The sequence below is a fragment of the Vanellus vanellus genome, assembly GCF_965231255.1.
Source record: "Vanellus vanellus genome assembly, chromosome: Z".
NCBI classification, from domain to species: Eukaryota; Metazoa; Chordata; class Aves; order Charadriiformes; family Charadriidae; genus Vanellus; species Vanellus vanellus.
In genome coordinates, this window is record NC_138908.1 from 72,750,644 (window position 1) to 72,764,259 (window position 13,616).

At 42.1% G+C, this 13,616-nt stretch overlaps 2 protein-coding genes across 3 annotated transcripts in view; one reads left to right on the forward strand and one right to left on the reverse strand.

Moving 5' to 3' along the window:
- PAIP1 (poly(A) binding protein interacting protein 1) overlaps positions 1-1,193 on the reverse strand; it is a gene marked incomplete at its 5' end in the record, with an annotated part of 32,618 nt that extends 31,425 nt beyond the window's left edge. The window contains one exon of the mRNA XM_082498093.1: positions 1,131-1,193. The remainder of the gene's footprint in view (positions 1-1,130) is intronic.
- A 117-nt stretch (positions 1,194-1,310) lies between these two features.
- Positions 1,311-13,616, forward strand: part of NNT (nicotinamide nucleotide transhydrogenase) — a 48,073-nt gene continuing 35,767 nt past the window's right edge. Inside the window, exons 1-5 of one of the 2 annotated variants that reach the window (XM_082497187.1) lie at positions 1,311-1,336; positions 2,317-2,514; positions 9,960-10,189; positions 11,295-11,512; positions 12,989-13,076. In XM_082497187.1, coding sequence (XP_082353313.1) covers positions 2,364-2,514; positions 9,960-10,189; positions 11,295-11,512; positions 12,989-13,076 — 687 coding nt within the window. In that variant the 5' untranslated portion in view covers positions 1,311-1,336; positions 2,317-2,363. Of the gene's footprint in view, positions 1,337-1,709; positions 2,515-9,959; positions 10,190-11,294; positions 11,513-12,988; positions 13,077-13,616 lie in introns of those variants that run through there. The other variant, XM_082497186.1, reaches the window with a different exon arrangement.

Here is a 13,616-nt window from a genome sequence, read left to right on the forward strand (position 1 = left end):
GAAAAATGTAGAGGGCTGGTTCTAGCTTTTGAAACTGAATTTCCAATACTACTAATTAGAATTATGTTGACCCCTATCATACTGGTGAGGCATATCGTTACACTAGTCAATGGTTACTGAGCCCAAAATGTAAAGTGCACATATTAGCACATAAGCCGTAAGTCTAAACAGAATCTCTCCCATAAATTTATTTAAAACCACAGTCGTCTCCCAAACGTCTAGCAGTAGGGTATCCTATTAGTTACTCGCACAGACCCATGTTTTCAGCGCTTGACTTTTAGTCATAATTATCAGTTGTGAGGACGGCAGCCACGTGACACCTCCGGCGACGCATATTTAGCATGAACAGCTACACAGAAGTAAATAAACTGAAAAGCCTAACGCATACCTAGAGACTGCATGACACCATATACAGGCAACCGGCACCCTGGCAAGCTGTCCTCTACAAACCGCTCACCAGCACGTCTTCTTTACCGATTCGTATCTCATCTATACCGCTGCCAGAGCGCCTCTTCCCCTGTCACCCCGTCGCGCCGCGCCGCACCGTACCTGCCACCCTCTGTCCGGCACGCGCACCGGCTCACCGCTTCACGACACGTCCCAAGAAGCAACGACAAGGATAAAGACGCTACCACCTATACGCCCTGGCGTTTGTCCACGCCAGACCGCCACCACGTTTCAGGAAGCCTCTTCCCCAGCCGGCCGCCTCCACCTTCGCCTCCCCGCCCACGGGTCGCTGGCGGCCCGCCACAGCTGAGGGACGAGGCTGCCCCGCGGCTGCTGCTGCTGCTACTGCTGCTGCTGCTGCCGGCGCTCAACACCCCGGGACTCCCCCAGAAGGCTGACGGCGAATTCAGTGGTACCTCAGCTTCCCTCGCCAGAGCCGCCTCACCGGGCGGAGCGCAGGGCCGCCGGGTAAAGCCACCCCGGCGATGGGGGGGGAGGGGAGGGGGAAGGAGGGCGGAGCCGCCCGGCCGCCCCTCAGCCGCCCGAGGCGCGGGCAGGGGCGCGAGTCGCCGGCGGCACGCAGTCACCACGTGACGGACCCTCCTTCTCCTCCTCCCCCCACCCCGCTGCCGCCCCCTTTCCAGATCGGGGACGCGGACGCCGCGTGACGCTACCGCTCTGACCTCCGCGTTCCCCTTCACTCCTTCCGGGTTGGCGGGCAAAGCCTCGCTTCGCCTCGCCTCTCCTCACCCCTCCTCTCCTCTCCCCTCCACTCCCCTCCACTCCCCTCCGCTCCGCCCCGCCCCGCCCCGGGACCGCCGCACCGCCTCTCCGCCTCGCCCCAAGGTCGGTCAGTGCCGCGGCGGGGCCGGCGCCGGCGGCACGGCTGGTGGGTGCGTCGGTCTGCTGTGTGCTGGGCCCAGGGCGGGCGGCGAGGGGCGGCGGCACCTCCTCTTTCTCCCGGCGCGAGCGGGGGGCGGTGGTTGATGAGGGGAAGGCTGCGGTGTCCCGCTCTCGCAGCGCCCGGGAGCGGCGGGAAGGAAGGGCGGGAGGGCGGAAGGACGTGTGGGGAAGGCAGGTGGCGCGGGAAGGGGCCCCCGGGAGCGCTCCCGGGCGGGAAGCGGAGAGGTGGCGGCTGCGGGCTTCCCCCGCGCCCACCGACCCCGGGCAGGCGTCATGGCCGCCGGCCGTTGTGGCGGCGGCAGGCGCGGGCGGCGGAGGGCGAGCCGTCCGCCCAAGGTCAGTCAGTGACCGTGGGCTATAAATAGCGTCGGGAGAAGAGCGGGAGTGCTGCCGTGTGGGCCGGGCCGGCGGGGAGCGGTGGGGCGCCGCCGTGAGCAGCGACGAGACGAGGCGGGCGGGGACGGGACGGGACGTCGCGTTAGTGCGTGGCAGCGGGATTTGGGGCGAAGAGCCTTTCCCTCCGCCGGTAGCCACCTGCTAGCCATGGTGGCCCGGCTGCCCCTGCCTGCTCCGAGCGGCGTTGAGCTGCTGTCCCGCTGAGGGTAACTCCCTCGGGAGCTCGGGCTGGGGTTTGAGTTGCTCGTCCGGTGTCCCGGAGCGCTGGAGGTTTTTGCGTGTCGGGGTTGCTCGTTCAGAGCTACGGTGTAAAGAGAGTGTGGTCCTGAGTCACAGAAATGCGATCTGTAGGTCAGCTTGTAATGTCAGGCTTGTTGCTTTAGTTTGATAGTCGTCCTAGTGCAAAAAAAAAAAAAAAAAAAAGTTGATTTTGTTTCTTAGCTAGAAAGAAAAGGTGGGTAGAAATGATCATCTCATCGCTACTGGCAGTCGCCCGGACTTAAGCTGCCGAGTTTACATACCAGCTGCCTAGTATCATTAATAACTCTTTCCTTGTTTTCACGTGTGCAGCAGGGATTCCATACGTGGCAAGGATTCTGCTGTGAGGCCTGGGCGAAATGGCGAGCCTCCTGCGTATTGCTGTTAGTGGGTGCTCAACTCCTGTTTTTGGCAGCGTGTTACCACCGAAGGTGCATTCTGCAAAGATGCCATGTTTGCGAATGTTTAGAACCCACCAGATGCTCACGTCTCAGACAGCTTCAAAGCCAGGTAAACTGATTAAACTGTTGAAAATAATAATTTATTTTAAAACATGAAGATAGCTTGAATTTTTCTTTCAGGTATGCATTAGTGCTGAAAAGACTTAAAAAGAACACTCTTAAATCATGTCAGCAGCATACTTGAGTCAGTTGCTGTACAATTTTACACTGGTTTTAAAAAGCTTATGCCGAATATGTTTGTGTTTATTATGAATACTTTGGATCCAAATAGTTTTTATGGATGGGGTGTCAGAGCTCCTGCTGACACTTGCCTGGCTCAAGGGAAGTATTTCAACAAATGCTTTTCATAGTTAAATGCCTGAGTTCCCCATGAGTTTTTGTAGTGCAACTCTGTGTTCATGCAGGGGAAAATACAGTCCTCACAAAGAGAGCATCTGCAAGCATGACTATATGTAGATGTAATTATTCCATCTTAAAAATCTCTTAACTTTGTTCAGGAAACTCTGATGTACCACCTTGAAGAACTTTTGATTTGCATCTTCACGTGTAGGGTTTGTTGGTATATTTGCACTAATTGTATTTTAGTGCAGATAATGGACAGGTTCAGTTATTTTCAGGAAAGAAAGCGAGGGGGGAATGGGTGCATCCTTGGTTCCAGTTTGTGATGTGAGCTTGGTGTATGAAAATCAGAACTGACATTTTTTTGCTCTATCCTATCTTGTGCATAGCCTGCCAGCTAGAAGACTGGAGAATATATAAAAGTGATTTAATGATATTTTTGCCCATTATCCTGCAATGGGTCGTGTCTCCCTGAAGGAATTTGGAGACCCTGCTTCAGTGCAGATCTAGGGTCTTCTCAGTCTGCGACAGATTAATGTGGAGAGTTAGACTGATTGTGCACGTGATGTTCGGTTCTTCCAAACGTACACAGTAGGTAACTGCATTAGGTATAGTATTAGAAAAGTAACGCTGTTCGTGAACGGAAGTGTCTGATTTTGAAAACACAGGACATAAGATTAGACTATATAACTCTGGGCAGCCTTTGTTGCATGGAATTTCTGGCAATACTAACAGCGGCTGGAGCATTTTGGGGTCCTTTCAAATCAGCGAGCCAATGTTTTGGAGCTTCTGAAGAAATGTGTTGACAGGAAGAGTTTCTTTACTCTGAGGGCACCTGGTAATCTGTATTGCATGGCTTTTTACCGCAGTTGCATGGTGAAACCTGAATTTCTTTGCTCTGACTGCCCAGGGATCTGGGGTCTGATCAGGTAATAGTTTTGCCATCTCATGAATTTGTGCTGCTCCAATGTTTTTCTTTTTCTATATTAAGTATCTGAATGAAAGAGACATCTGTCTGTCTTGATATGGCAAATTGTCCTTTGGTTGGGAGTGTTAACCTGGGATGTAGAAAACCAGGTTCAAAGTTCTTTCTCAAATGTCCCAGGTAAGTGCCCTTATTGTTGTTTGAGTTTGGAATCAATCTTTTTATTTGACTTTGACCACAAGTTTGATCGTGAAGCTGAAAGATCTCTTCAGTTTTACTGAAATAATTATGCTCGTCTGTTTGTGTGTGTGCATTTTCTTGTTTTTATGAATCACTGTTCAGAAAATTTTCCACAAGGACAGAGAATTCTGATTAGTGTCATATGTCTAAGCATGCAGTTCTGTCCCTTCAGATCTGTCATGTGGAAGCTCTTATTTAAGGGCAAGTAGTATTCATGCAATGCAGTTATTTAATGATGAGAATTAGAAGTTTGATAAGTCTTTTGGTTGATAATTAAGCTGTGCTTATAGTTCATTTTGGTAACATGAGATTTGTCATTCAGTAGAGGACAAATCAAGGATAAAACAGCCATTGAATGACAAATCAGTAGCAGTACTATTGCCTATGTGTACTTTTAAGTGCTCTTGAGTCAAAATTTAACAACATATAAAATAACTACTTTTTATTTTTACTTTTAGAAATTATCTTACCAAGTGACACTTTGTACAATCACTGTAATAGTAAATAAGTTCTCTGAAAAGACTAGTGTCACAGTAATTCTTCTTAAGCCTATAGTTATTACTTCTATTCTCTCTGATTAGCTTTCATTTAGTCTAGGATATATTATGCACAAGAATAACAGCTGCTTGGGGAGTGAAGAGATTTGGAGTCAGTTGAAAAGTAAACTTGGAGGATGGACACTTTTCTTACTGCTATTTATTTTGCTGCTATTTTCTTTGTTTCTTAGAAATCTAGGAATTTTCATACAGAAGTAAACAAGTGTTCCTGTAACTAACTCAAGTCAGTAGCACCAGATGATTCAGAAACAGATGCAAAACTTTCCCAAGCCCTGAGAAAGGTTCTTACAGAGTGACCAACTGAGATTTCCAATATGCTTCCAGATTGGTTTGTCCTACAGCTCTGACTTTTACCCCTCGCAATCTTGGGATGTTTAATGTCCTTTTTATTTTGATGCGTCTTTCTTAAAATTTCCATTTTTTTTTTCTAAATCTTGCAGAACTTTTAAACCCATAACAGTTTATTGTCAGTTAATTCTCTAGATAAGCTGTACATTACTTATAAACCATAGACATTCTTGTTTAATTTCCTTGGGTTTTTTGTATCTCCTTGCTTGTGTAAGAAGAAGGATCAGGTGTTTGTTTAATCTTCTGTACCATTCTTCTTTTTTTTCTTTTCTTTTCTTTTTGCCAACATCATATTGCTGTTCTTCGGAATATGTCCTCATCTTCAGAACAGGTGAGATGGTTCGTTTAAAGCTGATGTTAGAGTAACTTAGAAATTAGGCAGGTTAAGTATCCTGTTTTCCCATCCCTGAACACGTGGCATATAGTTAAAACTTCTGCTTTCTCTTTTCTCTGAGTCAGTCTCTAATACTTGTTGATAATGTTTTGCTACGGACTACTTCCTGAAATCACGTTAAGGAGATAAAAACCTGTATTTTTCTCTATTTCTCTACATACAATGTTCTGAGTTTCCTTGATAGTTTTGATTTAGGATCATCTTTAAACACTCAGTTTGTAGATGAAAGTTAAATGGAAAAAATCGCTTTCATAATTACTTCTAATTGTTTGATTTCTGAAACTTGGAGATGTAGACTAGCTACTTATTTTATTTGAAGTTTGAGACTGCTTTGAATATGTCCGCGTTACACAGTTGAGATTATGTTAATAGGATGAGAAAGTGGCTTCTTACTAGGTTTTTCTAAATTCTCATATATGTACTTTCTATACTAAGATTCTAAGGCCTGTGAAATTTAATGATTCAACTTTTGATAGTGGCAGAATCCTGTTGGTGTTGATTTTTTGTATCAAAAAAAGTACTATGTATCTCCTACTTAATGAACAATACTTTGAAAATCTTCATGTGACTCAAAAAGGTGCTCAAGGTATGTGTATATAAAAAAAAAAAAAGTTCTTGATATCATAAAGCAATATTTTAGTTACTAAAACATACTCAGGACAGTTCTTAAAGAGATTAACTGACATGGAGGCTTAGAAAGGCAACTTGGAAGCTTCAAGCTGTCATGCAGTTTTAAACCCATGGCAAGGATAGCAGATACGCTTTCTCAACATAAAACCTAAGTCAATATCCTAAGTTTATAATTCTAGATTTCAACCTTTCAAAACTAATGACTTTGAAATTGCTGAGTTCAACAGATCAAATCTGTGTTCATAGTATAGGTTCCTTCAAACGTAGTATTTATCATACCCTGTCCTGAAGTTTTAACATAGGTCTTTGCTTTGCAGTTGTAGACATTTGCTCTGTTTTGGTGCTGAATGATGTGGTAGCTCACAGCAGGGCAGTCTGCTTGAAAAATCTCCTATACCTGCTCTAGCTAATGGCTGGCAGCCAACATCTATTTGCTTCTGTCTTAATTTGCTTCTATGTTCACTGGTTGCTAGAAATTTGGTAGTGGAGTAGAGGAGAAAAGAAGGTGAGAGGCAAATGAGACTTACTGAATGTTTATCTTGGGTTTGATTCCCCAAGCATTGGAGGAGGACATTGTCCTCCATATTGGTCTCAATACGTCATTCTGCTTACTAAATGAGGTGCAAATACTTTCTATCTGAAAAAGTTTTACCTGCTTTTATTGCATGAAAGTTGTAACAATGTGGAAGAAAGAAATGATGAAACAATTGGGCACATAGCGAGTACATATTCCTGCCCATCCCTCCTACCCATTTATTCTTCTACTCTGGTACCCCACAAAAAAAGTGGACAAAAAGAAATCAGAAGTATTAATTGTCATTTGAGCCTTAGGAGCTAAAAAAAAAAAAAATCTGAATTTTTTGCTTGAGAACTGTATAAGCTTTAGTCAAGTGTTTGTTTGCCTTTAAATTTGCAGTCATCCTTCTGTTCCCTGTGTGCTATGATTTATTCCTTCCTTCCTCTGCATTTGTGTGCTGCAAAAACTTCCAAAAGGAGAAAGGGAAGGTAGCACTTCAGTTCTTATTTTCTCAGTGCTTCTTGAAAAGCTTTTCACCTTCTATCCTGCAGCTGCTTCCTTTCTGAAATTATAATTGGTCTTTGATATTTTATCAAATTTCAATCTTTTAGGTTTAATTTCTGCTTCTAAAAGACAAAGAGAGCTCATTTTCACTGAGCCATAGAATCATAGAGTGGTTTAGATTGGAAGGGACCTTAAAGATCATCTAGTTCCACCCCCTCTGCCATGGGCAGGGACACCTCCCACTAGACCAGGTTGCTCAAAGCCCTATCCAACCTGGCCTTGACCACCTGCAGGGATGGGGCATCTACAGTTTCTCTGGGCAGTTTGTTCCAGTGCCTCACCACCCTCAGACTGAAAACCTTCTTCCTGATACCCATTCTAAATCTACGGTCTTCCAGTTTGAAGCCATTATCCCTCATCCTATCACTACATGCCTTTGTAAAAAGTCCCTCTCCAGCCTTCTTGTAGGCCCCCTGTAGGTCCTGGAAGGTCGCAATAAGGTCTCCCCAGATTCTTCTCTTCCCCAGGCTGAACAATCCCAACTCTCTCAGCCTGTCCTCGTAGAAGCCCTCTGATCGTCTTCATGGCCCTCCTCTGGACCCGCTCCAACAGATCCACGTCTTTCTTATGTTGGTGGCTCCAGAGCTGGATGCAGTACTCCAGGTGGGGTCTCATGAGAGAAGAGTAGCGGGGCAGAATCGCCTCCCTCGACCTGCTGGCCACACTTCTTTTTGATACAGTCCAGGATGCGCTTGGCTTTCTGGGCTGCAAGTGCATGTTGCTGGCTCATGTTGAGCTTCTCATCAACCAACACCCCCAAGTCCTGCTCAGGGCCGCTCTCAATCCATTCTCCGCCCAGCCTCTATTTGTGGATGGGATTGCTAATCGAGTCGATTTAGTGAAAATCAGAAGCAGGACTTCATTATGTAGTAGTTAGAAGAGATGAGGAGAAAATTCTCTTCAAATGACAAGGGTAATTTGTATGAGTGACAGCAATGGCTTTCAAGTGGTTTGTGCTGCTGTGATAGGGGTGCTCTGAGTTGCATGGTAATGTTTAGATGTGGTCTATGCTGATGAAGCGAATCTTTGCAAAGCATTGTTACCTTTGTGGGTCTGTTGTTTTAGATCTGCATTCTCGCTCCTGTTGTGACTTTTATGTTCCTTTAAAGCACGTTTTTTTAATTTTAGTTTTTCTTTTGTAATCTAGAGAATTTTATATGTTCTCCAACATATAAAATGTAAACCACTTGTGTCTTCAAATTGTTTGTTACCGTTTTATTAGTTTAGTTTCAAAGAGAAAGCTAAAATTAAAGAGAAAAATGTAAAAATAATTAGAAGTAATGCGCTTTGTCTGGTGGTCTTTCATTCTGTCGTCTTGTTGGATGTATTTAATCAGTTTTTTTTTTTAATGGGTTAGACAACTGACAAGTACATGTAGATATTTTAGTACCAGTTCATAGCAACTCTGGGTTTTATTTGCAGAACACTAAGTTGATAGTATCTTGAAAGTTGTTAATGTAAAACATTTTCAGATGTTCATCTTTAAGCACTTTGTACGCCAAGTTTTATTTCATAGGTTTAGGTTTAGACTTTAAATATCTAGACTTACAAATATCAAAATAATTCAGTTCCTTAAAGCTGTTATAGTGTGGTGTGGTTTTGGCTTTGTTTTGCTTGTTTCTGTCTTAAAAAACAAACAGGGGAAAAAAGTGAAAAGGAGGCCTTCCTCAAACATGCAACACATTGCTAGTCTGGTACAATTTTTGTAGCACAATACATAGTATTGGTGGCCAAAGTAAAAGCAGATTTGTAATTTAAAACAAGCCTTTTGCTCCTCTCCTCCCCTTTTTTTGATTTGGGTGTGTTTTTTTTTTGTTTTGTTTGTGTGTTTTTTTTTTTCTTTTGTGGGTTATTTAGGTTTCCACAACAGGTTTCTTTGGATTTTTTTTTTTGTTGCGTAATTTTAATACGAGTGACTACTTAGACTGCTCAAGTTATATTTCATTAATATATATGTGGTATGTCTCATGTGTAAAAGTCCCAATCCGAGTCTAAATTCTGGATAGACATCAGTGAAAGCTGGTGCAGAAATGGGTCTGTGTGTTGGACTGCATGCTATCTAGTATAATTGAAGCAGTGTGGTAGTTTGATGTATGATTATTCTGCTTGAGTCTGTGTATTTATAAATGTGTTTAAACGCTTGATTGCATCAGAGGAGTTTAACCCTCAGATAATAGACTAGAAGCCCACAAATTGTACATGAATGAAGTTAGGTGTTTGTATTTTGAAACTAACCTAAAACTGAAAAATTGCAGTGTTAGCAGTTTCCTGGTATTATTTAGTAGAGCTTTGAACAAGTTAAGACAAGGAGATAACACTGAAGAGATGCTTAATCGAGCCAACTATTAGGTGGATATTCCATTAGTTTTCAGCTACTCCTGAATTCACATTTTTCGTTTCTGTAGCAACTCTGAGAGTACCTTACTGATGTAGTTATGCCTTTCAATGTACTTTGTGGTATGTAAGTTACATTCATTAATAGTGATCTGAGACAGCTGGAATTTGATAGACGTTAAAAATATGTTCAGTTAAAATGCAGTTTAGCTGTTCAAGCTCGGTTGGTTTTTTTCTTCACAATAAAGTTGAAGTGACTAGAGAGGGATTAATTTCTTCTTACCCCAGGTAAATTTTTTTATCACCAGAACACTGTGTATTGTCTAAATCAGAATGGCAATTACACAATCAGGACTGTATAAATTGAGATGGGTATGAACTGCACCAAATACTTGTTAATGCTTGTGTGGCTGATTTTGCTGGCCTGCTGGTTCTTGAGAGAACAGGGATCTCTAGCAAGATGGTATAATTTAAGGAAATGTAAACTACACTGCTAGAAAATAGCAATTCTCCCTCGTAAGAAAGAGGAAGCAGAATGATAAGTGTGACATGGCTGCATGTGTCTGTACCATGCTGAAGAGTGCCATTAATATCAGTTCATTAATCTTTAGTGCAACTAATGCTGTCTTATCTGCTGCTCTTACAGGAATCCCTTATAAACAGCTGACTGTAGGTGTCCCCAAGGAGATATTTGAGAATGAGAAGAGAGTGGCTCTATCACCGGCTGGAGTTCAAGCCTTGGTTAAACAAGGCTTCAATGTTGTGGTGGAATCTGGTGCTGGAGAAGCTTCCAAATTTTCTGATGACCATTACAGAGATGTTGGAGCAAAGATCCAGGGGACCAAGGAAGTCATGGCTTCTGATTTGATTGTCAAAGTAATTGCTTTATTAATATATTTCCTATTACATTCTTTTTGAAGAAACATAATTCAATTTTTTTAATAGTTTGCTGAAAATTCAATAAGTAAGTTCCTTTAAATTAATATTTTCCATTCTAAGTTCTGATTCAGTTTTAGTCTGTTGTTTTTCCTATAGTTCTTGTGTGCACCTACAGTAATAAACTAGTAAATGGCAACACTGGGAAAACTGAGGATGATTTCTTACCAAGTTTTTAACTACCTTGGAGGAGTTGTCTTTCCTAGACCAAGGTAGAGTGGTTCTGGACTCCAGTCAGATGAGATCCCTGCTCTGATACAACTTCCTCTCCAAAATTAATAACATACACCTGAAGTTACTCTTTAGAGAGAGTTGTTTAGGATTTTGAAGATGCAAGTTTCTAATTTTTCTCAATCAGACATACAACAGTTCCACAGCAACAGTGTGTTTCAAAAGTATTTGTAACTAAATGAGTTGTAGCTGATCTGGGAAGACTGCTAAAAGTGAAGTTGCTTGAGAGGTATTAGGTTGTGCAGAGTCCTGAAGGAAACAACAAAAATACCTTAAACTTGATGTTGAGGCTTCCTTTAACTGCTGTATTTGAAGTTACCCTGTCAAGATTGAATATAGAATTTCTGTGAATTTCTTTTTGAAGAAAAGTGAGAAACTCAAAAGAAGCGAATACAGATCGAGATGAGTATCTGCTTGAAATTCCTTTTATGTAATGGTGCATTGCAAACAGTGATTCTTAGCCTGTAGAGCTTAATTGGCACACTTGTTCTGTAATCATTTTGCTTAAAAGTGGCGGGTTTTGGGGCAGCTGTCTGTCATAAATCCAGTAACTGCTGGTTAGAATCCATGAGATCTTTCTGAAGGTGTGTGCTGACTATTTCTGCCCAGTCCGCCTAAAGCTAATTTTGTTGTGTGGACTGCAGTTAAGAAGTGCAGTTACTCAGTTCAGTTGTGTAAACAGCCTTTGATACACTTCCTTGTGTAATTTGTGGATGGGAATGGACAGACTGCAAGCTGGGAGAAAGGAAATTGAGCATCTTCTGATTTTTTTTTTTTCCCTCTAATTAATTTCAACAATTCTCTCTCTCTTCAGGTGAGGGCTCCTATATATAACTCAGCTCTAGGTGTACATGAGGCAGATCTTTTTAAGACGGCGGCTACCCTGATTAGTTTTATCTACCCAGCACAAAATCCAGACCTCCTGAAGAAACTTGCAGAAAAGAAAACTACTGTCTTGGCAATGGATCAGGTTCCACGGGTCACCATTGCTCAGGGATATGATGCACTTAGCTCCATGGCCAACATTGCTGGGTATGAATCTTACTACTTTTTTTTTTTTTTTTTTTCTTCCCAGGTTGAGTAAGTATAGCTGGATTAAAAGCTATGTGCTTTGATATTAGGTATATCTAAAACAATTCTGCATCTCTCTTTCCATACAGCTTTTTCCAGCAGGAAGACACTGTTTGAGGTGCCAAGCAACTTAAGTTTCTTATGGTCAGCTGTGCAGGAGATCAGAGCAAGGCTTTAAAAAATAAAAAAATTAAGGCAGTTCTTCTAGTTCCTGGACTACTTTATCTAGTGTGTTTTTTATCTGAACTAGATCAGAGCAGGCTCAATGGTATCCTTAAGACAGCTTGAACACATGGCCTGTCATTGTGATCTGATGTCGTTGGGAGATAACTAACCCAAACAGCACTCAGTATGAATGCAACTCCTATGGCAGATATAAACAAAAGACCAAATACTCTTAGACATCTTTGTGCTTTGCAACTGTTACTGTAGGTATTGTAGTGAATTAAAATGTTGTTGTCGTCACGCTGACTACTGTTATTAGGTTCTTTATTGTTTTTTTCAATTTTTTTGACTTAGATGATGTCTGTGAGGCATAATAAGCTGTGGAGAAGGCTGCCAGATTTGGGCACACCAGCAGTATACATCCGCAGACATGTTTGGTTACTTCTCTGTATTTTTGTTCTGTGTGATTTTATTAAAGTATAGACATTTATAATGTATTTAAAGGTGTAAAATCTACAAGCTGTATTCCAAATAAGAACTAATTTTACAGCGTACAGACCTCCATATGTCCGTGCTAGAGGTTGGAAGGAGAGTGGAACGGGACTGTTGAACCACAACACTGTTAGTAAAAATGCAAGAAAATGTACGCTGTTGTTAAGAAAAGACATAATTACACATTAATCTGCATTGTCAGATAGCTCTACTGATGTTAACTTGGCATCCAGCCACCCATTCTTGGGTGGCTATGAAGCAGATGGGGTGAAAGAAGGAGCAAGTTTAAGCTATTTGCCCTAAGCCATATAGCTCTGCAGAGTTAGGGTCAAAGTATCTTTTTTGAATGTGTGCTTGCTTGTCTAAGTGAACTTACTGCAAAATTACTCTGTGTTTTGCAATTGCTTGTTCGTGTTTCCTTCCCTAACAAGCCTCAGGTTACAGCCTTTGAAGGTAGCTTCAAAGACCACAGAGTTAATTTTTGTCAAGTTATGTGTTTATTGCTCAGGTAAAACTTTATTTGAGAGAGTGAATAGTTGTGGACATTCAGTATATTGCAGTCTAAAAGTTCTGTCTGAAAACGCATTCCATGATTTATCTATTTTTTTAAAAAGGCAAGAAATGAACAAAGACTATTAAAGTTGTGCTCTATAGTAAAATATTAAACTTGCTTTATCCTACGCATGCTATGGTCAAATGTTCACTCTTTTGATTGCTGTCATAAATGGAATTGTACTGAGCCTGGGAAAATACTGATACATGTTCATCCTTAATTGACAGTTACAAGGCTGTGGTACTGGCAGCAAATCACTTTGGTCGATTTTTCACGGGTCAGATCACAGCTGCTGGTAAAGTTCCTCCAGCAAAGGTATGTGCAGTTAAACAGATACTGTGGCAGAAGAACGTGGGAGTTCTTGACCACAGCTAACCACTGCTGAAACTGTGTTAAAAGTCTTTTTTTCTGTCTTGGGGATAATTCTTGAGACTTTAGAAATCCATAGAGAATCCCTAGAGTTATTCCTATACCAATTTTTGTTTGCTACCTGTAGCGTTGGGTTTTGGGGAATAGTAGAATAGTGTGAGTTTTATTTAAGTTTGCTTAGTTCTAAACATCAGACTAGCTCTACATGGATGGATTCCCCCCCCCCCCCCCCCCCAAATAGGGAAGGGCAAGGAAGCAGTTAAGAAAAGTCAGATATGTTGGGATTTGTGGTGCATTGAGGGCTGCGATGGAAGGGATTGCTTGTTGCATCTGGACTAGGTTGAAGAGAAATGAAAGTAGACTTAAGGAAGAGAAAAAAAAAAAAAAAAGACGACTAGTCAGGGAGAAAACCTGTACTTAAATAAACAGCTACAGATGAGTTGGCTCTCAGATAAGTAAAGTTAGGATTTAGAACTTTTAAACGTT